The 26,572-nt window shown below is 40.5% G+C and overlaps 1 protein-coding gene across 7 annotated transcripts; it reads right to left on the reverse strand.

The window, feature by feature from the left end:
- Positions 1 to 333: 333 nt before the first annotated feature.
- LOC119882597 (serine/threonine-protein kinase DCLK1-like) lies at positions 334 to 26,480 on the reverse strand. 7 transcript variants are annotated; one of them, XM_038692698.1, is made up of 18 exons: positions 26,369 to 26,480; positions 26,148 to 26,263; positions 25,724 to 26,037; positions 24,954 to 25,336; positions 24,366 to 24,712; positions 12,045 to 12,144; positions 11,563 to 11,679; positions 11,296 to 11,390; positions 10,316 to 10,403; positions 10,034 to 10,203; positions 9,527 to 9,646; positions 9,130 to 9,276; positions 7,116 to 7,249; positions 6,907 to 6,984; positions 6,342 to 6,438; positions 6,143 to 6,223; positions 5,837 to 5,950; positions 334 to 2,418 (listed from the first exon to the last, which is right to left on the reverse strand). In XM_038692698.1, exons 4-18 carry the CDS (start codon positions 25,312 to 25,314, stop codon positions 2,218 to 2,220), a joined length of 2,250 nt encoding a protein of 749 aa, XP_038548626.1. In that variant the 5' UTR covers positions 25,315 to 25,336; positions 25,724 to 26,037; positions 26,148 to 26,263; positions 26,369 to 26,480; the 3' UTR covers positions 334 to 2,217. The 7 variants fall into 7 exon arrangements, with proteins under 7 accessions (XP_038548626.1, XP_038548627.1, XP_038548628.1 ...); XM_038692705.1 differs by adding an exon at positions 4,900 to 4,973 and having other exon boundaries at positions 2,361 to 2,418; positions 25,724 to 26,263; XM_038692699.1 differs by lacking the exon at positions 26,148 to 26,263.
- Between the last annotated feature and the right edge of the window lie 92 nt (positions 26,481 to 26,572).

Genomic DNA, 26,572 nt, shown 5'->3' on the forward strand with positions numbered 1-26,572 from the left:
ATTCAGCTGCTTTCATTATTTTTGTTTTTAATAAAATTGCATAAATATACCAGTGTCAGGAGTATTTCTTGTTGATAATTTACTCGTGTGTAGACAGTTTCCAAAAAAATTCATGCATGTATTAATGCAATCAAAAATAAAGTATTTAAAACTAGCTCAGTAAAGGCATGCTGGATGTAATGAGTAAAGGTGGAGTTTTATGGAACATATAAGCTTGTGTTTGCTTCTACTGCCACCTGCTGTCTGAATGTTTTTCTGCAGAGTTAGTGGGTCCACTGCAAGTTGTCTTGCAAAAACCAATTGACTTATGGAGAGAAGTTGTGGACTCACAAATTAATTAAATCATTTTATTCCCATGTTTGGTTTCTTTGAAGAGTACATTGTTGGAAGTCTACTTTTTAACCATAACAGATTTTTTTTCTTATGAAGTGTATTACTGTTTTTTGTTCTCATTTAGATTGTTTTATAACGTCCTTACATGAATGGAAGATGGATGAATATAATACAGGATACACATTCTCATTCTGTTTCCATATAACACTGACATTCCCAGTTGTCTTTGCGTACTATCTTGTCAAACTATATATAAACATTACATATTTTTCAGATGATGAAAAACAGTCTTGAAAGCGAATACATTCCCAAAAAGTCACCATCACAACTTGCTTTCCTTGTGCTTTTTGGTCCACTCCCTTCTAGTCAAAAACGTAAAAGCCCTTTTACAACAAAGTCAGTGGTGTGATGTTACATTTCAGTTACAATACGTATATACACAAGTCTTAACTAAGCTGTGGTATGAGTATAGTCTGCATTAAGTGATCTGCATACACCAAGACAGCATGTACAGTGACATAACAGGAGAAGACCAGAACAACTGATTTAGGATGCATATTAGCACACATGCAGGTTACAGTCTCTAATGAAGGAAAGAGGACATTCACATTCATTAATATTTGGTATATGGTGAACTAATGTATGAAGTGGTCAGAGGACATACTGTACATACAGTCTAATGAGCCAGACTTCTTATTCGTGTTGTTTGATCTGATTAAAATAAGTCCAAAAGTACTGACTGAATGAACAAATATGAAAATAATAATGGGATTTTACTGGAAGCACTGTTGTGTTTACCAACTTGTTCCTTATTTCAGTATGTGATAAGGAGCTAATTGCCCCCGTCTGATAGAGAAGTGTCAGCTTGATGTCAATAACACCTGCAACGGATACATTTTCACTCATTCCCGCATTTCGAAGGACACATTTAAAAACCACTGTGGTCATTGGGCAGTACACCTAATTGCACTTAAATCCACATATGCCAAGGCAAGGCTTTAAACATGCACTTACTACCAACTACACAGCACTGACATTCATCTGTACCACAACTGAATTACAACCACTCTCACAGACATGTAACAAAACTACTGTTTCAATAAATCATCCTCAGCCACACAGGTTAGCTGGACAATCTACAGTCAAACGTCAGCTCCCTCAATTCTCTTAAAGAAGTCAGCTACTGGGTGTCAGAGCAAGATTTGTCCTACACAAAGACAATCCGTTCGGTACAGATAATTCTTATGGTACAATATAGCAGCATGTGCTTTAAGTTTCTTAAGTCCTTTTAAACAGTTTAAAAGTGTATGCACCAGAACCTTAAGTACCACAGCAGAGTAATCTACATGTCATACAGTACAGCAGAAAGGTGACTGTTGCTGTTGTATTACATTATTAACAAGTGTTTGTATTTAAATTAGTATGATAAGTGATGTACTGAACATGTTAGATCAAAAATCATGTTATTTAATATTTAGAGGCTAAGGTTTCAATGTTTTGAATTTACACTTTCCATTAAAAAGCTAAGTGCTTCATGAAGCAGGTTGTATTTCCTGCAGAAAACAACATAAACCAGAAGAGGGCTCTAGAATACTGCAATGAACCAGTGCTTGCTTAAACAGATTGGTGGCTGTATTAAAGAAAAAAGTAAAATATTCAAAATTGTTGCATGCTGTTAAGGTGTATTCCTTAATACAGAGACTAACGTGTCCCTTACAACTAATTTTGTAGTTAAAAAAAATAAAATAGGTGTACATTTAAGTATGCAGTCTGTGAATGTCCAAGTCAGCAGACTGAACCCAAAGCTGGGTCTTTTCGTTTTGCACTCCACACTCTCCTACTTTTCCATGGAAGGTGGACGGTGCCATGGCCTCAGGAAGGCTGTTAGAAGGGAGAGATGGGTGAATGGACAGTGTCAGCCGAACTTGGAGAACAGGCCTCAGACTCAGAGGTGAACCCAGCGGGGCCAGGGTTGACACTGTGGGAGGCGCCTGCACCAATACTGTGTGGGAGGTGGGAAGCAAGCTTCACATCCTGGTGGCGTCTTCGTCGGAGAACTTGCTTCTCCTTATCAAGTGCCGTGGTCTGAGAGAGGGTGACATAGCAGCTACCGTTAGGTTCTCCCCAAGATCACAGAGATGAGAAGTGGCATCCACTCAACCACCAGTGACATACTTTGTAAATGTTAATGCGCTAATTTAAGCATGCAGTTGTATTTGAAAAGCTGCAATTGCCTCACTGCTGTTTGCCTTAGAGTATAACTTCTTGGGACAGAAAGTTTAACTTCATCTTGTGACACACACTATTGTAGCACTCAACAAAACCAGAAAAAGCAACAACAGGCAATAAGAACTGCCAACGACGTGTGTGACATCGTTGTCTGCAACAGCACTTCTGACAAAGAATCAAAAATGCATTCAGCTCATGAAACTACATCTAGTTGCTCAATACATTACATGAACCCTCAAATGCAGTTTGTATTACAGATGCATAGCTTTTCTAGGCAGAATAAGTCAATTGAAAAACTGCACGACCAGGCGAGACAGCCACAGCACTAGTGAGATGGAAGAACGTGATAAAGTGATGGATCTGGTGAGGTAAAGGGTGAGGTGTGAAAAGGGCTCTGTTGAGGAGCAATGGGTCAAACCTTTTGGGGATGGGAAATGGAGACTGCCAGCACTTTGCCATGGAAGCACTGCATATTAGCACTATGCTCTGTGTCAACAGACTGCATAAAATAAGTGGACGTAGCCACCATGACATCACTCATGGAGGACTGTTTTGAAGCCTTGAGGTTGGCATTTTGACTGTCACCATTTTGGGTTTTTGGAACCAGAAGTGACCATATTTAGACAAGAGGGTAGAGCTGGGGATTGATACGTATTGCTAGGCCTGACAGGTTGCCATGATAGCAACTTGTCAATAACAAGGTAGCCGCGCCCTAAATACCCCGCTTTATCATGTATTTTACTCTAAATGAGAACATAATTTACTAAATGAACATCATGCCATATCAAAGAAGGCTTGAAACAAGTGATTGAGACCATAAAGTTATTAGGAAAGTGTTTACTGAGGTAAATCAAGTGAGAAGTTGGGTCATTTTGTCATAGACTCCTATAGACTTAGACTATAGGCTTTCTTGTATACAAACACTACTGGATGCGCGCGCAGCCAGGGGGGCAAAATCGCTTTGGTAGTCTGTCAGAAGACTGTAGTCAACCACAAATCAATGTAGATGACTCATCATTTGTAAATTCCTATTGACTGAATAATAAAAAGCCATTTCAGAGTTGGATCTGTTTGTGTTTCATTTCGCATATTAATATAACATGCGTGACTGCGCTGCATGTCAGCAACACCGGACCTAATGTTGTTGAAATCAGCTGCTAGCCAGAAAGCTAAAGGAAGAATGGGGAACAATGGAGAGAGGTGTTTTTCCAAAGCTGTAAGTACTGCCATTTGGCCTAGCTGTGTCTCACACAGAGGTGCAAAGAACACTGGGTGCTTCTCAAGTCTCTTAATTGCATCCACATTTCCCTCACTTGCATCTTCTCTTTGCGTCTTAGTCCCGCCCACCAGGGATTCGTGGAGAGACGCAAGGAAACCAAGATAGGAGAGAAGGGACGAGGAAATATGTTTCTAGAGACATGAGACGTCCTTTCCTCCAGCGTCATAACCTGTAACGTTGGCAGTGGTCAGAATATTATGACACCACTTGTTTTGTATTCTTCCGGCTTGTGTGCAGCAGCTGTGGACAGTCTCCGTCCCCAGATTCGTCACACATTTACAAACATATTCTTGGCTAGTTTCAAGTCTCATCTCTAATCTACATCATGATTGTATAAGTGAGCACTACATTATGGCCACATACAAAAAAATTAAAGATAATATTCGTGAGATCGCGTCAAGCTGGATTCGAACTCACTCACTCAGCGCAATAAATAACACCTGTTAGTGGTCTGCCATTTACCTATGAGCTAACCACACATTCACCAATCTATGACTTCCAGTCACGTTTTGATTAAGTATGTCAGCATCCAGGTAACATTTGTTTGGGGCTGATCTAAAACAACTGGTTACCTTGAGCGATCTTACTAAATACCCGAACGTGTTTATCAAGGGGTTTTTCCTCAAGGCTACAGCAACATTGACCACTACATTACAGCCATTTACACACTATAACGCAGGAAAACTAATCTAACTCCGACAATACTGTGAACATACATGAAATTATTGTCAAGACTGACCCACAGGAAGAATACAAAACAAGTGGTGTCATAATATTCTGCCCACTGCCAACGTTGTATGTTTCGTAAAGGTCATACTCATTGCTGCTGTTAAGAATACGCGATTATTTAAAATGTCGGGAGGGACCTTTTAATTATTTTTAAATAGCCTATATCCATAGCCCTATATGACAGCAGTTCTGAGAGGCTGCGATGTTTTCAGTTGAGCTGGTTGTTGACTCCTCAGGTTAATTATTGTTCCAGTAAAGTAGATTCATTTCTAAAATGCGCTGCTGAACAGGCTTCCACTTATTTTATACAGTCCATGGCTGTGTCATACCTTATCCAGTACAATCCTGGATGCTGATAGTGGTCCAAAGACCCTGACCTCTGGATGGTAAAGTCCTGGTCCAGCTGAGCAGAGAGAGATGAGCGCAACTCAGAGGATCACCTTAAACTCATAGATTTCACTGACCTGAACAGCATTAGGATGCACAACTCTAAACTTCTGTTGTAACTGCTGTGATTAGAAGGAAAACAACTGGCAGAAAAATGTCATGTCACTGTCAACTGACATTCTGTGAACTGTCAGTTACCAAATGGAAATTTTTATCTGAGTGCTTGGCTTACCTGCAAAGAAAATAAAAAGGCTAGATACCAGAAATGTCGAGGAATGCAACAGATTCTTCACCCCATCAATGGCAAGTAGAAAGAGATAAGCAGTTTGACTTCTACAATGTTATTAATCTTTCTGCCAAATGTACAAATCCAGCTCAGCTTTGAAACAATTCAAGAAACATATCTATCATCACCTCATTGTAGTATAACCCAACTATGTTATTTATAATATCTCCTAACAGTGCTGACAGTCCACCTAAAAAGAGGATGAGAGGCCAGAGCACACACACAGGAAGACCTGGTAGCAAGAAGCAGATGGATGAACGGATGTGTGCTGTACATAGAAAAGTAGCCGCTAATTTATAAATTAGCATGGATGATGGATTTATTGCCTGCTTTTCAATAGCAGACAATGATAGCTTCAACTTAAAACAAATGCATTTTAATGACATCCAAAGGATAAAGATAAAAAGCTCTTGCAAACTCAAGCAGCGGACGCATATGAGAAACATTGTGATTCAAAAATCAAAACTGCAGGCGTTTTCAATTTTGAATATTATTCAAAGCATCATCGCTAAAGCACATTCATAAGAAGAGAAAAAAGTTATCTACTGATGCAGAGTTGCATGCAGTATCAGTGTGTGGAGATCAGTGCTTACTGTAATGACTGAAACTCCTGCTGTGGTACTGTTGAGCTTGGGCCCGCAGTTGAAGTGCTTCTTGATCTTCCCAGCCACAGACAGCTGGTGCTCTTTCTCTGACACACCATCATCCTGGAAAATACAGAGAACAAAGCTTCAGAAACTCTCCCCGCTGCCGTATCACACTCCATATTATTTTTTACCAGTACTAGTATGTATAGATGGGGGACTATGGGGGAGCTCCATACTAAGACACATCATGTTTTTCTCATCTGTAAATAGGTGATTCTGAAAAAAAGACTGACTTCAAAATGCTGAGCTTACATTGACCCAGGGGTGAACGAGCACCTGCACAGCTGTGTATCTCTGATCCGCCTCTACCTGCAGCATCTCAGTGATCAGAGCCTAAAGAAAGAGGGTATCCAGTATAGTAATGAGACACCACAGCAACATTTCACTGACAGATTCTAGTGTTTAACATGGAGCATAATTGCAGATGAGGACAGTACTTCCAGACACAAACCTTGGCAGTGTCAGATACATTGTCCCAGTATGGTGCAGGGAAATCAAGCGGGGCCCTCAAAATCTGTTCCAAGAGGGCCTCTTGGTCATCACCACTGCTGTAGAAATTACAACAGGTTTTTTACAAAGCTCAAGAAGTTCCACATAATAGTATATAATGTGATGGCAAACCATTAGGGCTACAACTAATGATTATTTTCATTATCAATTAATCTGTTGATTTTCTCAATTAGTTGTTAGCTCCAAACTGTGAAAGATGTCGATAAGTGTTTCCCAAATGTCTTCTTTTATCCACAGCCCAAATATATTCAGTTTACTGTCATAGAAGAGCAAAGAAACCAGAACATATTCACAAGGTGAACCAGAGAACTTCAAAAAAAGGACTCTTTAAATTCATTGATTATTTAAAAAGCTGGCGATTAATTTAATAATTGACAAATAAATGATTTGTTGACCAATTGTTGCATACCATAGACATGTTGATTGATGTCATTTAAATAATTAAACAGACTGACATGGTTAAAGCATCATACTTAAAGAGTACCTCCTGATACAGGTACACATACCCACGGAAAGGAGGAAATCCACACAGCAGTATGTATGTGATGACACCCGCTGCCCAAATGTCAACTTTGAGGCCATACCTGTCATTGAAGAGGAAAACACCAGGCATCAGAGAGACTCTGCTCAGACATCTGCTATAATAGTGCACAAAAATTAACAAATTGTTTTGGAATAACTAATGTTTAATCAGATAATGTAAATCCTGACTCACCCCGTCTCAGAGACTATCTCTGGTGCTACATAGGTGGGCGTTCCACACACAGTATAGAGTGGCCCATTGACGATGGTAGCCAAGCCAAAGTCACCTAGCTTCAGAGATTTACTACCATCGTGGTGTTCATACACCTGTGTAACACACACAATAAGGGACAGTGAGAACTTGCCAGCAAACAAGGTCACTACACTGCATGCACAAATATTAGGCACATTTTATTCCTTAGGATTAATTTTATCGTTGAACAAACAATGATCTCAGTCAATCCAAAATATAATTGAATGTCAAACCTGAATGTTTAATTAAGGAAATGTGAGTTTTGTCTTGCTCAGGAGAATATGTGTAAGTGTGCAGAATTGTTAGGCAACTAAATAACCACAATATTTTCATAAAAAACAAATTATTAAATTAAATTTTTTTATTTTTTTTTAAGAGAAAGTGTAACACAGCATGACTAAAATTTAATAACTACTAATAATAACTGCCATTAGCCTTCCATCCATGGAGTCTGTCAGTTTCTTGATCTGTTGATCCGATCAACTTTCACTGAATCAGCAATTACAGCCTCCAAAATGCTGTTCAAAAAGGTGGATTGCCTTCCCTGACTGTAAATCTGATTATTGAGAAAGGCCCACAAGTTCTCAATAGGATTCAAGTCAGGTGAGGAACGGGGCCAGGTGATTATTTGGGCATCTTTAAAGGCCCTTGCTGGATAGCCAAGCAGTAGAGTACTTGGATGCATTTGATGGATCATTGTCCTGCATAAAGATCATGGCCTTCTTGAATGCTAAGGATTTCTTCCTGTACCACTGCTTGAATAAAGTATCTTCCAGAAATTGGCAGTAGGTTTGGGAATTGAGTTTTAGTACATCTTCAACCCGAAAAGGTCCAACCATCTCATCTTTAATGATAAATGATAGCAGCACATAAGTGGTGCCGTGTCCATCAGTGATCCAGCCAAGGGCACATCCATCTGGTCCATTAAGAGTCACTCATTTCATCTGTCCATATAACCTTTGAAAAACCTGTCTTCAGGTATTTCTTTGCCCAATTTTGACGCTTCAACTTGAGAATCCTATTCAGTGGTCATCAGTTTTCAGCCTTCCTGACCCTAGCCATGTCTTTGAGTACTTGGCACCTTGTCCTTCTGTACACTCCAGGTAGGTTGCAGTTATGGAATATGGTGGAGGATAATGGATTCCTGGTAACTTCACGTCTAATTCTACTCATGTATTTTGCAGTTTGATTGTCCAGTGGTCTTGCCTGAAAAGTTTCGCTATTTGAGTTTTGCATCTGTCTGAATGGCATTTTACAATTTTACCTGAGGTAATGAAGCTGCCTAATAATACTGCACACCTTGATATAAGGGGTCCTTCACTTTCGCAACGCACTCCCTCATTACACAAATACACTGTTTTCGAAAGTACAGTAAAAGAACAGTATTCAAATTAAACTGTAATAAGTGAAAATACTGATGGTCTCTATAGAATAAAATAGGTTTTGATTAAACCATGTGAATTTTATGTAACAAATGGCAAGGCTAAAACAAAAAAATGAAGTTGTTCACTTGTATTCAAGGTAAGTGTCTTGTTTTAATCTCAGTCTCTTCTTTTGCTGATGTAAATGAATGTACTGTATTGTGTACTGTCATTTAATTCAGAAAGTCTGTTTCTAACTTAATTTTAGGGTTAACAGATCAAATCTAGATCTAGCTCAGACTTCACAGAGCAGATATTTGAAATGAGTGCAAAATGACCACAGTGAGATAATGGTACAGTAAATACCTTGTGTAGTTGTGTATAGTAGTTTCATTTAATATTTTCATTTATGTATCCTATGTATGTTGCATGCCTTAAAGTTGTTAATTGCAAGTACAAGCTTGTACCTACAATCTTTGGTGAAAAGTGACAAGGAGAACAGGCAAGGGGATAAGAGAACATGGACTTACGAGGACTGAAGATGGGTTGCTTTTATCACAGTCAGTACAGAATTGTTGTAGAGTCATACTTACCAACAGGTTTTCTGGTTTTATGTCTCTGTGGACAATATTGAGACTGTGCAGGTACTTGATGGCACTTGCCAGATTGAACAGCATAGAGCTGGCATCTCGTTCTGTGTACTTGTTAGAAGAGGTGATTGCATCAAAGAGATCGCCCCCCTGGAGAAAGAGTATTTAGGATGTGAAAGAGCACTAGTTGCTAGTTTTAAACTATGTTAAAGGGCTGATGCAGCTAAATGGTTTTGGGGAGTTGACATGAACACCGTATCCGTTAACAGGGATATATTTTTTTAGACTACTATAAAATGTTCAAAAAAATTCAGATATAACAAAACATTTCGAAAATTTGTTGATTTTTACCACATCTGAGCTTGTAATTTCTTTGTAAGAATTAACAAATGTTCAGTACCTTAACCAACTCCATTACAAGATAGAGCTCACTATGGGTGTCCATTTCCTCAATCAAAAGTACGATGTTGGGATGTTTTACACGCCGAAGGATTGACACTTCACTCTGGATCATGTGCTCCTGCGTAACAAAAAGGAAAATTTATCAAAAGCAAAATTTATAAAAACACTGTAAACTGAAAATAATTATACACATACATATCAATAGAATGCGAGACCCGAGAGTCTCTTTTTCAGTAATTTCAGAGCACATATGATAAACTAGTTTTAGAAAAATCTTAACTAGGTTCAACTGATGGTGTTATTTAAACAAGAGAGGGGGAAAAGATGACCCAAGATTTTAAGTCTCAGTGGAGATGGCACCATCTGCTGACCAATGAAGAAAAAGGAAACTGGAATGAGTGTCCAGCACAGAACTCCATCAACATAATAGAACATAAAAGAACTTCTTGACAGTGAATTAGACCTAACTTGTTGGTGTGATAACTGAATGTAGAGGCAGGCTCACCTTTCCCCTGCATTCATCTTTGCTGATGATCTTCAGAGCGTACTCTCTTCCAGTGGATCTCTCCACACACTCGCGAACCACAGCAAAGTTTCCATCTCCTAAAGTCCTCCCCACTTTGTACCTCTCCGTTATGGAGGCAGGGACTGTGGGGTACTCATCCATTGGCTCAGCTGTGGACCAAAACAAAAGATATATAATGTAAAAAGGTATAAATTGTAGTCTATACATTATTTGCAAACAATCTCTTTCCTCCCTATGGTTATGTCTTATGCAATGTCTTGCCTTCACTGCCAGGCCCATCTCCTTCATCCATTGAGCTGCAAACCTTGGTAGAAGCTAAAGACAGTGAAGAGCCACTATGTTGAGATCCCTGAAAAGAGACGACAACTATGGAGTTAGAAAGACAAATTGATGTACTTGTTTTGCACAAATTTCACAGAATGCAAAGCTTTTAAAAATGTGATTACAGCCAGCTTGCAAAAAGCTTATTTTTTCCACTCTGCTAGCCTTCCGTATGCAGTTTGAGATTAGACAGCAATAAACAAAGTGTGGTGAAATATTATATTAACCTTTCCACCAGCATAACGACTGGCATGTGGCTCAAAAAGGGATACAGAGAATATAATATCCTCCACCATAGCCACAATACCAACCCCAGCCAGCCTTATGATTAATTAATGATAGTATCACTGACAATTGGATTTAGCTCCAGAGTCGACTGTGCTATGCAGTCTCGAAACCTGCTTGTCCTCCCCAGATCTATGATAATCACAGCAAAAATGTGCTGCTCTACAGATGACGTTTCATTCAAAAGATAGCTCTAAAACTTCATAACACATGTGCAAATACAGCCAGTGTTGATGTAAGGGACATGAAGTTTGGCTGAAAATATGAGTTGATATTTACATCTATACACCTCTTCACACAGACCTGCAATCCCTCAGGCCATCTTTTGTAGATAGCTCAGTAACAAACACTAGCAGTATTTTCTAGTTACATTATTGCAAAAATAAACAGTAAGGTCAAAAATGTATAGCTAGTGGAGACTCATATTTCCTAGGCATACTTCTGAAGGTGAGAAATCATCTATTCCAATAAATAAACTACAACATTTATATTTAATTCCATGTCACTAGAATACTTTGAAATATTATTCACTGATGAAGAGAATTGTTAAACTCCTTCACAATGCCTCTCTGGTATGATGAATGACATCATATAAAATACATTTTGAAGAACTTAGGAACATCAATTTTTATCACCTGTCGTCTTCGGAGGCTAGCTGGACTGGTAGGAGAGGGACTTGGAGACTTTCCAGATCGAGGTGTGGATAGCTGACTGCCTGCTGTGCCATTAGCTGTCAGTACAGCAGAAATGGAAACAATTAGCATAATCATGAAAAGCATAAACCAAAATGTACTTGGACATTTAACGTAAACATAGTATACTTATATAATCTTATAAAAACACTGTGTGGAGCTTTAGAACAATACACTTGCCTTTGTTTCTTCGTGTCATGACACACTTACCTGAACCAGTGGATGACGGAGACTTGCTCCTGCGGGACATCCCGCCACCTCTTGGGGAAGAGCGACCTTGCAAAGAGGGTAGCCGGCCATATGAGGCCGACTTTGCCACCCTGCATTCTATAGAGAAAGAAAAACTAAAAAATGTGCACTACAGCATAATTTTTCCTAAATACTAGGGAACCTTATGCCTTTTTCACTGGGTTTTGAATCTGACAATGAGGTTCTGTTATTTTTAGAATAATTTTACTTTTGTAAAAAAGGCATTGAAAGAGAGCTCAAATAACTTATTTGATAATTTGATATTTGTAGTGAGAAAAAGGTGATAGTGTACAAAGTGGCAGCAACAGTTCAAACTGTATATTAATACTGCTTCTAAAATAATTGGCAGAAACAACAGTAGAAAGAATAGATGTATGAGTGTTAGTCCTACGTTCTCATTGAGGGGTCCAAGTTTTGTATATAATAAAAAATACTTCGCCTACCACTTTCATCCAAGTTGAAGTCATCTTGATAACGGAACTTCTCAGGTCCACAGGCAAAGAAAATATCATCTTCCCCAAAAAAGTCCTGAAGGCAGGCGACCTGATGAAGACAGAGGCGTTTCTCTCAGTTTGATGTGTAACATGTACTCTCCCCAGTGATACTGTACATAAGATTAATTCCAAAGAGTACAGTTGTCTTTAAATATCTGACCAAAATAAGTTAAAATAATCTAGAACGCAACCTAAGTGTACAAATTATTTTCCTATCATTGGAAAGACCCGTACATCAACACTATCTGTTGCTGTAATCCCTAGCCAGTTTAGGATTGCTCTCAAAAGTAGGGATGCAACTCAATTATCTCAATTATGTTGTCAAATAATTGATTGGTTGTAAGGTCTAGAAAGCTGTGAATCAGTGTTTCCCAAAGCCCAAGGTGATGTCCTCAAATGTCTTTTTGTCCACAACCCAAATATATTTAGTTCACTGTCATAGATGAAGGAAACCAGAAAATATTTACAATTGAGAAGCTGAAATCATTGAATTTCGATGTTCTCGTTTTCTTTAAAAAAAAAAAAAAATAGAGACTCCAAGCAATTAATTGAATAGTTGACAACTACTCGATTAATCGTTGCAGCTCTCTCAAACGTTAACAGAGCATGTTGCAAGAGATTCAAGAACATCATTTCAGTGTATGAAGGCAATGACCAACACCCACAGAAATAATGTGGATAATAGTCATTCAGTTTTCAGACTGCATACTACAATGGCAACAACAACCTCCATATAAAATATATTGAATAAATTGTGCCTGCTCATGTTTGCAACAATTGTTTATTTTATAAAGAAATACATATTTCTACATTCAAAGGGATATAGTACAGTTAATTCTATAATACACAGCAAGTATACTATACACAATATACACATTTTTTATATACAGGTGCTGGTCATATAATTAGAATATCAAAAAGTTGATTTATTTCAGTAATTCCATTCAAAAAGTGAAACTTGGATATTATATTCATTCATTACACACATATTTCAAATGTTTATTTCACTTAATTGTGATGATTAAAATTGACAACTAATGAAAATCCCAAATTCAGTATCTCCGAAAATAAGATTACTTAAGACCAATACAAAAAAAGGATTTTTAGAAATGTTGGCCAACTGAAAAGTATGAACATGAAAAGTATGAGCATGTACAGCACTCAATACTTAGTTGGGGTTCCTTATCAGTCTGTGGCACTGCTCAGGTGTTATGAGAGCCCAGGTTGCTCTGATAGTGGCCTTCAGCTCTTCTGCATTGTTGGGTCTGGCGTATCGCATCTTCCTCTTCACAATACCCCATAGATTTTCTATAGGGTTAAGGTCAGGCGAGTTTGCTGGCCAATTAAGAACAGGAATACCATGGTCCTTAAACCAGGTACTGGTAGCTTTGGCACTGTGTGCAGGTGCCAAGTCCTGTTGGAAAATGAAATCTGCATCTCCATAAAGTTGGTCAGCAGCAGGAAGCATGAAGTGCTCTAAAACTTCCTGGTAGACGGCTGCATTGACCTTGGACCTCAGAAAACACAGTGGACCAACACCAGCAGATGACATGGAACCCCAAATCATCATTGACTGTGGAAACTTTACACTGGACTTCAAGCAACGTGGATTCTGTTCCTCTCCTCTCTTCCTCCAGACTCTGGGACCTTGATTTCCAAAGGAAATGCAAAATTTACTTTCATCAGAGAACATAACTTTGGACCACTCAGCAGCAGTCCAATCCTTTTTGTCTTTAGGCCAGGCGAGACGCTTCTGACGCTGTGTCTTGTTCAAGAGTGGCTTGACACAAGGAATGTGACAGCTGAAACCCATGTCTTGCATACGTCTGTGAGTGGTGGTTCTTGAAACACTGACTCCAGCTGCAGTCCACTCTTTGTGAATCTCCCCCACATTTTTGAATGGCTTTTGTTTCACAATCCTCTCCAGGGTGCTTGCCCTCCTTGTGCAAGGTGTCAATGGTCCTCTTTTGGACAGCTGTCAAGTCAGCAGTCTTCCCCATGATTGTTTAGCCTACAGAACTAGACTGAGACCCCATTAAAGGCCTTTGCAGGTGTTTTGAGTTAATTAGCTGATTAGAGTGTGGCACCAAGGGTCTTCAATATTGAACCTTTTCACAATATTCTAATTTTGCTGATTTTGGGGTTTTCATTAGTTGTCAGTTATAATCATCAAAATTAAAAGGAATGAACACTTGAAATATATCAGTCTGTGTGGAATAAATGTATACATTGTACAAGTTTCACTTTTTGAATGGAATTACTGAAATAAATCAATTTATGATACTAATTATATGACCAGCACATACATACACACTTTTTTTATTTATTTATATATTATATATATATATATATATATATATATATATATATATATATAATACACATATATATGTGTATGTATGTGTGTATGTATGCGCACGCACACACACACCCACTTTATTTATTAAAATCAGTCAGGTTATCTAAGTGTACAAGAGAGAGTACCATGAAAGAAATACCACTGGATTAATGTTATTGGCTTGCAGTAGAGCAGAGACTGAAACTGCATATTCAAAATGGCCAAAGTACAAAGGGAAATTGAATGCTACAGTCAGTGTGTACAGCATATGAATAATGGAATTAACATTTCTTTCTACTGGTGTATCAGCCTGGCTGCATGAGACAATGTCTCTAGGGTAGCTAAAAGAAAAGAAAAGCTTCTTTTTAACCTGCTGGATTTTATTCAGTACAGCCTGTGACAACGGTATCTGACGGTCATTAAATTGTTTCCATCCTTTGTGAGAGATTAAATTAATTGCCCTTAACTATTCAATACAAAATCATGTTAAACATGTTCTTAACACCAGTCAGCCATTCAGGAAGCCAATCATGTCAAGACACAGTTGACACATGTCTGTCTTTGAGCCCAAATCTGATATGTGGTAGCATAAATAACTTAAGGTATTACAAATTGAATCCACAAAATATGCCTAAAATCTGAAAAAAACTGTTATATGGTCAGAGGTTAAATGTTACCTTTAGGATGGCTTTGATGCGTAAAAACTTAAATTAAATATCCTTTGATCTCATAACAGAAAAATATAAATCATTTCACTTTTCTACAAAAAACCCCCCAAAAAAACGATGACGGTGTTGCTGCATCTGCTGCTCTCACCAATATAGACACCCATCAAAGTGGATTTACCATTATAAATAATAGAGGAGTCCTGACCATCTCCTCAAAAAGGTTATTGATGTGCTTAACAATAGCAGTGTGCAGAGAATGTAGAGCTCCTGTTTTCATTTCCTCTACAGGGGGATGGACTCAAAACCTCTGTCAACAAAAAGGTGATCTCATATTGGAAGTATTTATTATGTGAAAATGTATTGAATCATGAATTAGCTGTCAAGTTAGACATGACTGATAATTATAGATAATTTTAAAGATTAAATGTTGCTACTAAGTAGAAACAAGTAGTATTCAAAAAGTGCAGCCCAACACCTAATTGCTGTGTTCTTACAATGTAGTTGAGAACAACAAGATTTAGAATAGTGAAATATGAAAAATCAAGACCGCCAATTGCAAAGCCCTAATATGTACATACATTATTAATTGTCTCATCATTAAGAACAAGGATAGTTCAGCAGGATTTTAATGACATGACTTAAGTACTGAGAAAGAGAGCAAAGTCTGCAAACTCGACTGCCGCCTATGGTCCCCTGCTGTTTACATTCACCCCAGATGCAAACAAAAAAAAGACATTTTCCGCTGCCTGCCAACCAATATGCAAGTGATACACTGTTAGCCTATTTTGACTTTGTTACTTTTGAAAATGCTGGATGGTTGTTGTGCTTTCAGATTTACTAATCGAGGAGGAGACAGCCTGGGCTGTGTTAGGTGAGGGATTCCTGGGTTTTTTTAACGGCAGAAATGCAGCAGCAGATGCTGTAACGTTATACGGATCGGATATGCCCAACACTTGCAGTTTGTATTCATCTCTTTCTTTTTCTTTTGACTGCTTGATTGCTTTTGCGGCGTCTGTACGGGGGAGTCACGGTGTTGGTCTGTTGTTTTGTCCTCCTGGTCACCGTACATCTCACGTGACTGAAAACTATGAATATGTATACAAATATCTGTATGTGTTGTTTTATTTTATATGTTACCATATTTTAATATAACCCTACACTTAACTATACTGTACCCACATATTAAATGTTATGTTATAATCCTCAGTTTTGGTATGTCAATATTCCGTTTTCTATTGTACGAAGAAATGCGCCACTAAAAATAGTCAATTAAGAGAATACAGTAAATGCAGCTTTGATATTCTTTATCCAAAATAATAAAATTATCCACCAAATAAAGGGACTGGTTTATCAGTAGCCTGCAGCAAAAGTACATCCAAAACAAACAGCCAAAGAGGTCATTGAGCCATGAAATGTTAATAAAAACTGAGCACAGAGGGGGACCTAATATGGCCCTTTTCACTGCAAACGCCCCACAGTGACAGCCCCTGCCCCCTACCCTTCCTCCAAAAGAGTGAGATCCCAAAGGGAGGAAAGCCACACAGCCGTTGCCAAGGAAACCAGACAGAATCACAGATGAGTTTGAGACGATGAGAGGGACACGGCTACTTTAAGATCCACTGTCAGATCCTATCTGGAGCACCTAATGATACAAACTGCAGACAATAGAACAATGTCAGCCTAGGTAAGGCAGAATAACATAGAACAACTTGTCACTATGACGTTTGGGGGTTCAAATCTGGCTTCAGACATTCAGTGGATGTCATACCCTATAACTCCCTCTCTCTCAAAAAACTGTCTAACAGAACAAAAAATGGCTAAAAGTTTAAAGTTAAAACAAGTAAAATGACTGGAAAGAAGTAAAATTCCACAACAGGATCATGGAATGAGATTTAGAAGGTAGATAATTGCTACTAAGGGGTAAAAGCCATTACCAAATCAATGGACGCACACCCTTTTAACAAGGAATAATGTCCAACTAAAGTGAAAAAATATGGATAGCGTCATGTAAGATCTTATGCTCACTGATTTCATTAGGGCCACTATATTGTTTGTATGTAAGTTTTAAGTAAGGGACATTGCTCGTCTTATACTAAAAAGGATACCTCGTCTTCTGATGAACAGCATAACTGGAGCAATCATGAATGTTAGGCTTTATATTGATTACTTTTGCCTGCTGGCTCAGTGACACAGCAGCTCCATCAGGCCTACCTTCCTTCTAACACACACAAAAACACTGAGCATCCTGTGCAAATATTGATAGTCAGGGTTTTATCTGTGATGCTGTGTGTAATTCCTGATGAACAAAAGCACAATGGAAAGTATGTATACTATAGAAGCTAATCAGTCTGAGCCATGGTAAAGACCATAGATTGCAAAAAGAAAAGACAAACTGGTAATAAATCAATTTCTACCGGAGGGCAAGTGGAGCTCTCCAGGGTGCTGAAACTCCCCTTTGAAGTCACCCAGCATGTCAGGAAGAAACATGACTCATCTTTACATGTAATTTTCAAATGGTTTAATTTGTTTTACATGAGCTGCCCTTATATACAGTTTTACAGCATACTTTCCGCCTTCAAAATTAGGATCACTTATCGTTGCTGTAATCTACAAGTTTTCTGTAATCTATGTTATGTCTGCATCTCCAGAAGAATGTCTAGTAGAAAGATGAGGATGTAAAAATAGTGTGTTCCCAGATATGCATAATCCAAGCTTCAAATTAGGTCTGCTTCAGAACTCTATGGCATAACTGCAGTTGCTGCAAAGACAGATAGGAGCTCCCTTAATAAGTGCAAGACAGCACTATGAGGAAATTCTAAAAACTATGAGGACTCACCCACAACCCAAGCACACATATGAGCCATTACACTAGCACAAACATTTCCAGCATTCCTAATCAAGATGCTTTGTTTTGTGTTTCTATATTTAGCCCTAATATTTAGTTCTAATATTGTCTAACTTTTGGCAGCAGGTTTTTTTTTAAACCTGTCCTGCCCAGCAGCCTGGTATAGAGTATAATGACCTGGATCCCATATTGTGCCAGACAGATTTTACTTTAACAAGAGAGTATTAATATACTCCTTTGTCTGTTTTATTATTTATTTATTTAATTATGTATTGATTTGTCACCAGGCCGGACAGGGGGGCAGACACGGGGATGGGGGGGCACAAACAGACAGCACAGAGAAAGGACAACACCTGTAAGAGAAGGGGAAAGGGGGATGGAAGGTGGGGACAACAAGGAAAATCTGTGGGAAACACCAATTGCAGAAAGCAACGAAACCTGCAATAGAACAGAGAGGGGGGCTTGGGGAGGAGAAAAACAACAACAAACAAACACAAACAATAAAAATAATAATAATAATAATAATAGTAAAAGACAACCAGCCAAACAGCAGCAATAAACAGCTGACATAGTAAGACAACTAAGAGAACAATGAAAACAAGAAACAGTCACACACACTAAATAAGCAACACAGCACAGCCACGAGAGCTGGAATAATAATTAATTTAAAAAAGTAACTGAAAGAAAAGCATCAGGAATAATTCTACCAGGGACAACCTAAATTTGTTTGTGTCTGTGTGTGTGTTTGTGTGCGTGTGGGTGAATGTGTCTGTATGTGTGTGTGTGTACATGTGTGTGCGCATAAGCATGTTAAAGAATGTAGTTGTTAGTGAGAGTGGGACGCCACGACTGTAACAGGCAGGCAAGAACCCCAGTAGCCAATAGGGGTGGGAGAAAGAAAAAGAATAAATCAAAAAAAAAAAAAAAAACCAAAGACTCCCAAATGCACCGCGATGCAAACGCAGAAGACCCCGACCCAAATGCCAGTTGACAACGTAATGCAGACGGAACGCAAAAAGCGTAACCCGCGGAAGAGCAGCGCCCGGACCGACCGCGGCGCGCACACAACATTGACCAGTGCTCCCCCCCCACCCAGCACCCAACCGCCGCAGCAAACACAATCATCAACACCAATGCACAAGTGAATCCCGCGTGCGAGGTCGGGCAAACGAGAGAGAGCAAACGGAACAGCGAAAGCCAGCGGAGAGAAACACCAGCAGCAAGTCCCAGACCGGCAGCAAACGCGCCGCACAGGTCACTGTGCACCCGCCAATAAAAGTACGCCGTCCCCCCAACCACCGGAAAAAACTAAGGCCGCCGGCGCCAGCCGACATCCCCCATGCCCAGCACGCCCCCCGGCTGCCGTGCAACACCAGCCAAACCAGCAACGAGGCAAAATCAACTAGCTCAGCTGCATGCCACCAACAACCCACCCACCCGTCAAGGGCCGAGAACTCCAGGCACAAACCCAGAACAAACCGGAGCACAGCCCTGCCCCGCACCCACACTGCACATGCCGAAAACTAACTATATACCTCAGTATCCAGAGGGGTCCAACAACTGGCCGACAGAGAAATGGGGAAGCACGGATCCGAGGCCAACGAAGCAAAACAGGGGCGCAAACAGGTCCCTCCAAGCCAACGAGGAGATGCCTCCCCCGGACTCCAATGCACAAACTAAACGCCCAGCAGCCATCCAGAGACCCTGCCCAGGGAAAAAGCATAATGCATCAAGATGCATCGACAATCGCCCCACAATCCCACCGCAGCCCACCAAACCGCAATTGGATCAACCCGCGCAGAGACCCCCACCCCCAGAAGCCAGGGCACCCTGCGACCCCCCAAAGTGCAAAGGACCCCAGACCGCATGTCCCGGGGGAAGCTGTACCCCGCCCCAAGGCAGAACAGCAGAAAGCCGTGCCGGGAAGCTCCTTGCCGCCAGGGAGCGATAACGTGGGAGAACCAGGCCAACGGTCCCCCAGCCCAGCCAGAGGCATCCCTCCCTACAGTGCAGGCAGCGACAGCAGCCCCCGAGGCCGATCTCATCCCCGGACAGGGGCCCAGCCCCCCCCCAGTCAAGCACCCCCAAGGAGGAGCACCAAAACCTACCCCGACACCGGCCATGCGCCCCAGAGACTCCCGAATGCCCCCACTGTGAGAGAGCTGGCAGGGGGAAGAAGCGGGAGCCTCACCTCTGCCGAAGAGGGCCCAGGCGAGGAGAGGAGACAACGGGCCCCCAGGCCCAAGGACACACCACCCGCCCAGAAATGAGCAAAGGCCACGAGCCCGAGTCCCCAGAACCCTAGGTCAAGGGCGGGCCCCGACGCCAGGGGGGCCCCGACGCCAGGGGAGCCCCGACCCCCCCCATCCCACCCCAGATCAGGCAAGGTCATCACCAACCCCACAGCACCCCCGACGCCCGGGGCTCCAGGGGTAGGACACGAGGCCAATGAGAATCTCCCCCACTCCTTCAACCCCTCTGCCTGCCTCTGTAAATGTATTGTTTTGTGTTGGATGCATGTCATGGATTGTGAAGTGTTGTATGGTGGAGTAAAGATAAGGTGTGTGGTAACTAAGGTGCAACTAAAATTGGAGAGTAGTTGTGACACAGGCACCCCACAACTGTCAGGTAGTGGAGCCTCCCATCGTGCTCCTCCCACCGTGCTCCTCCCACCCCCCAATTTAAACATTTTCAAAAAGACTTGCTTGCCAACATTACAAAATGTCATAATATAGGCATGTCATGTAAGATGACTATGGAATACTTCATAACATGATACATTGTGTGTCAACATATGTAAAAGTAATATTAAATCACCAACAGATAAAAATAATTTAACAATATGTTAAATGAATGCAGTCCCTATATTTCCTGTAAACACAGCTCACAGTGCTCATTTAAAATGTAGTGAAGTCTCTGCAGTATTCTAATTTGACGACAACAGCAATTTCCACTTGAGCTCAAGCATAATTAGTAGGCTGTCAGAACAAAAAAGGGAATAACAGAGATAATGTCTTCTCTACACCACATGCAGTGGGACACTGAGCAAGTCACTGTTCTGTGTTTATCAGCCAGGTCACAGCAGTAGGTGAGAGGAAAGCCAGAAAGCCTCCCTCTTTTAATCATCCTTCTCCCCCCCCCCTCTTTAGTCACTTGATCTTTGACTCAGTGTCAAAACAATTCCGGTGCACCCACCTACCTCAAATTCATAACACTTGCACAAAATATTTATTCTTGCACTATGCTCCATCGCACTGTGTACATGTATGCACGTGTACCTGCATATCACATCCACCTCCAACATGTACATCATTAATGATAATTTTACTCTTGCATCCTTTGCACTCCGCTCACTGCTCCATTTGTCAATATGTCTATAATGTTTTTATTTCTGTTTATAGTGTGTATATTTGTGTTCTCTATACTGTAGCCTGTGTCTGATTTATTATTGCATTTTTATTGTATGAGTAAGCACATTGTGAGCAATGTACAATCCAAAGTCAAATCATGTGTATACATACCTGGCGAATAAAACTGATTCTGAATCTGTCAGGTCTCCCAAAACAAGAAAACAAATGTCTACTATTATGTTTTTATTATTATGTTAATGCCCCTGAAATCCATGAGAACATAATTTGATCATCATTTTAGACCAGTAGAGATTCATTGGGTGCATACACAGGCCAAACCAGGAAATGGTAGGTCTACATGAAGAAATTAATTGGAAAACATATTTAAGCTTTGTCAGTCTCTTTGGTACATAGGGCACCATGAATCTCATTACCACTTCCACACTGTATCTAATTTCTAAAGCATGAATGGGCTGTTTATCACATCTACTGATACATCATTTTACCATGGAGAATTAAGCCTCTGCTTTCGTGCATTGATATCAAGCCAAGCTCTGCCCTCGGGTGGCTGTGTTGATGTCTATTTAAGAGAAGTGTTGACTTCTGGGGACTGGAATGACATGGGCTAAGTCTTCTCAGATGTACTCGGTCATGCAAATATTCTGTGCTCCACCCCCACACAACAACAGGATCACACCAGGCCATGGCATGTTTTCTTGTCTCAGAGGGCCCGGTCTGCAGGGTGTCTGTTCCTCTATTGTTGTGTCCATTTGGTGAAGTTAAATCTCACTCTCATGGCAGAACACCATTACAGAGTGACTCAGCAGTATGGCGGGAGCACAGCCATCAAGCACAACAACCCGCTATGCAGATCCACTAATAGAAACAGGAGTCCAAAATAATGTGAACAAGAAATCACAGAAACGGTGTGACACTTACTTTTGGAATAAAAGAATCAAGAGGGGTAAATGTTTCTGAATGAGTATATCATCAAAACAATCACCGATACATACGAGTAACAAGCAGCTATGCCATTTGAAGTAAATATATAGGTTAATCAGATGATTGTGTTTGGAAATTTTACAAATGTGCGTTTCCGCAAAATGTCACCGTCTCAGGACCAAAAGCACAAGCAGGTCATTTACCAAAAGGTTAAACAGCCATGAAAACAGGCCCTTTGATGCCAGCGGGTGGTTTATTTGGCCATCTGGAGCCACAACGTGACAAAAAGTACAAAAAAGCAGGGAAACCTGAGCACAGACCTGCAATGCCAAGCACATACTGCAACAGCTTATTATGAGGAAGTTGAAACCACTAAACTGAAGAAGCAATAGTATCTGGCAATTACTGTGTGACAGAAAATGTAGAGCCATAGAAATAAATTCTAGTCACTTTCAAGCAACAATATGTATTCCTAAAATAATTCAGAGGATTTAAGAAGACAGATTTGTTTGTTGGTGTGAAAATCCCCAACTGTTCCCTCTACACAGAATGGGTCCTATCCTGGGATTATACCTCAGCCATGTGCTCCATCTTGCCGCCATGTGTACAATAAGGCTGGAAGACCAAGCACTGCATCTATGAGCCCTCTCACACTATACCTACAGTCCCGACATCACTAGTGCACCGCTCTGCCGCAGAGGCTGTTCCTTAGCAACCGGCTCAGAAAACCGTGTCACCATAGAAACCATCACAGGAGAAAAAAAAAAAAAAAAAAAAAAAAACACATTTGGTAATAAGGTTAGAGTTAGGTTTAGTTAAAGCGCTGATTATTTCTGTGGGATGTTTTGCAACTTATTTGATGATTCAATTCTATCTGCCATATCAGCCAATAAAGCAAAAATCCACATTCCCCTTAATTGTGATAATATCCAGCAGAATGTCAATTCATGTAACGTATGGGTACAATGCTATGTGAAATAAGGCATTTGCACACATTTTTATATATATACACACACACACACACACACATATATAAAAGGAGAACATAAGCAGCTTGTTAATTACGTGCCAAGTGAATATCCATTAAATAGTGTGCTACACTTTGGTATGAGAGATGGAGTCCTAGAAACCTATTTCTCGTAATACATTTAGCAAATATTCCCAGTTGACTTTGAACCTTCTGGGCTGTCTCTCCCTTTGGGTAAGGATACAAATTCTCAGAGACATGAATGGAGAACAGAACAGACCATCTCTAATCAGAGGCAAAGTTCTACTTCTAAAACCTCAAAATTAAATCACTGCGCTAGATAAACTCAACCTGCGTTGACAAAATGTGTAACAAGTCTGCCTCATGTGCAGCATGCTGAGGTAAGCTTCCTATTTGAGATACAATACCACAAATGGGACGACAGAAAGAGGAGAGAATATTTCAGCCTCCACAACCAAATGTATCTAGGTACTGCATACAGCCATGCTATGAACAGAGAGACAAATAAAAGGTCATGCCAGTGTCCTTTGACCTCTATCCAACAAAAGTATCCTTTCCTCTTCCTCTCTTGTGAGCAATTGATGTTAGAGGTGTAGAAAAAGGCATAGGATAATGGCATTCTCTCAGGTATAGAACATAAGGTTGTCCTGGCTGCCTTGTTCTATGCTTTTCAAATGCAAACATTCTGTCACAGTGCTTTAGGAAACAGGCTATATAGGTTCATCAAGCAACTTATGCAGCTTTAATTTACTTGAAGTGTTAGCCGCCAAATGTGCTCTGAATGACAGTTGTTTGTAGTATGCAGCCTGTAAGACATAAGTTTAAGCTTCCTCTCTGAGTAAGGGAAGCACTGAATGTTATGCACAGACAGAGGGTGAGCAAAGGTCAATGTGACTTTCGCAAACTAAAGTAGATAAGACTCTTCAATTCACTGGAACACAATATCACTTTTTTTATACATACATGCTGTAGCTATAAAACCTAATATGGGCTCCATACTTCATAACGTGTAGGACCACTAGACAGGTTTTGTTTTTTGGGGTTAGCCATTGCCTAATTTATTTCCCCCCAGTGTAAACAACTTGGAAACATGCTTTTGATAATATTAGAAGCAAAAGTGAGGTTCACAGAACACCTACCATCTTGCCGTCAACAGTATACAGCCGTTTGACGACTCCAGAGTCCAGCTTAATGGCATCTGTTATGTCAGTCATGACTTGCTCAAAGGAGTGTGCAGTCTTCTTGTTGAGCAAGATCCGTACGGCCTTGCGAGGCTTTACTCCACTGCGGACGATGGTTACCAGTTTGGGCTTAATAAAGTCCTTGCTCTCTTTGGCTTCTGGGAATCCAGTCTTGGCACTACCGAGGGAAGAAGGGTCACGGACGGACACAGCAGTCCTGGCGCCAACTGACCAGTTAGGATTCACATTCTTTGTGTAGTCCACCTTCTTGTAGGGCTCTATGGAAGCACAAACATAGCTCTCCCCTGCAGAAAATCAAGACACGTTAGAATATTTTCTATTTGCCTACAAATAAAAGACACACAAACCAAAGATCCCAGATAGGGTAACACTAGCTACTTCTGCTCTACTAGACTACTGAATCCTGCATTTTGTTTTGAACTGCATCAGCTGTTAATTTTGGAGGAGTCTGTAACTTCACTGATCTCACATTACTCAACGTAAACTAAATCTGGGGCAAATTTACAATTCAGGAACACTCCTCACCTTCCACCAGCTGGTCCATGCTGGTGATCTTTGTTGTCCCATCAATGGTATATATGGTCCGCACCCCTAGTGGCAGGTTGACATTATCTGACAGAGATCTTGTGAGGTCAGCCAGGAGTGCTTCTATGGACCTAAATCTCTCCTGAGAAATGGCATACACAATGCCTTTGAAGTAGCGGTCCCCATTGCGGTAGAAACGAATCTTCTTGGCCTTCTTTTCTGAGCTCAGTGCTTGCAGTGTCCTGGTTCTGTACAGGCTGCAGTGAGCACTATGAGTGGGACTAGGAAGTCCATTCCCTCTTGAGCCCCTTCGGGTATACCTCTGAGCCTTGTCCCGCTCATCAAAGTGCTCCAGCTCCATGACAGTGCAGTGTTATTACACCCTAAATAATACAAGGAGAATTCTTACCATTTGTTTAAGCTCTTTGAACTTCTATAATACACAAGCCATTAGAGCAATCAGGCTCTCTGTCAGTCTAGTTGCTTTCGCTCCTGAGACAGCACTGATGCAAGCTTTGGTGCTGCCACTGATGCTCCTACACATTATGAAGTAACATGTCACACCCATTTCATGCTCCCTGGTGTGTCTCAATTCGGTCTTAATAGCAATGAAGTTAACATGCATTTGCAGTGGCTAGCACAACATCAAGATGCATGTTTCGGGATGTTGGGTGAAAGCTTATTGCCATAGGTAAACAACAAAAATCAAAATCTAGCAAGAAAACGGTATAGAACAAATTGGGGTTTTTTTCTGATGCAATCGATCTTACCTTTGAGGTGAGGACAGATTCAATATAACGTGTATCTGTAAGCGCACTTGTCTCAATGAATCATTTCTTCATTTGATGCCTTATTAGATTAACCATGCGTCCCTTTGTTGCTCCTGTGATGGTGCTCTGTCTGCTTGCTTGACCGCCGTGTGTTCACTCTGCTGTGTGTTCACATGCAGAGAGGAGGCAGGGCTACAGCCAGTGTCCTCCACCCTCCCCTACTCCTCTGCCATTGCAGTGATTTACACCGGACCGCTCCGGTGTCAGAGCTCACCTCATCGAAACCCTCGGTGCGCGTTCACATTGAGGTTGACCTGCTTGAATAACTCCATCCTTAGATACAGTTATACATTTAAAATAAAATAAATAAATAAAAACTATGATCACTAAATCAGCTCACAACCACAGCAACGCGTTTGATTACCTTAAAGCTATCACTCCAGACGTTGGGACTTGGGAAAGTGCTCCCCAAACACATTTCACTATCGACCATAGCTTCATGCTAACGTTACTTTACCAGCTAACGCTAGCAACCTGAAACTATCATGGGTTACAGTGACTTCAGATATTTAAAAAATGAGCGAATCACCTCCTCTTACATTAAACGTTTTCTTTTAGTAACCTAATTACTTTGCTAATACTTACCATGTTCAACAATTATGTAGTGTTAGAAAGTCAGTGTTCAGCTCAGAGCTAAGTAAGCAACGCTACAGCTATTTGTTTTTGTGTTTTTTTGTTTATTCCCCATTAATTTTGCTGCTGTGGCTTAAAATTACTCTACACTGCCTGAGCAGAGTACATGTTGGAGTTACATTTGTCGTTAACAATGCACTACAAATCTGATGTTCC

The sequence above is a fragment of the Micropterus salmoides genome, unplaced genomic scaffold (genome assembly GCF_014851395.1).
Source record: "Micropterus salmoides isolate LMB-PRFRI ecotype aquatic unplaced genomic scaffold, ASM1485139v1 Ms_hic_scaffold_3, whole genome shotgun sequence".
NCBI lineage: Eukaryota > Metazoa > Chordata > Actinopteri > Centrarchiformes > Centrarchidae > Micropterus > Micropterus salmoides.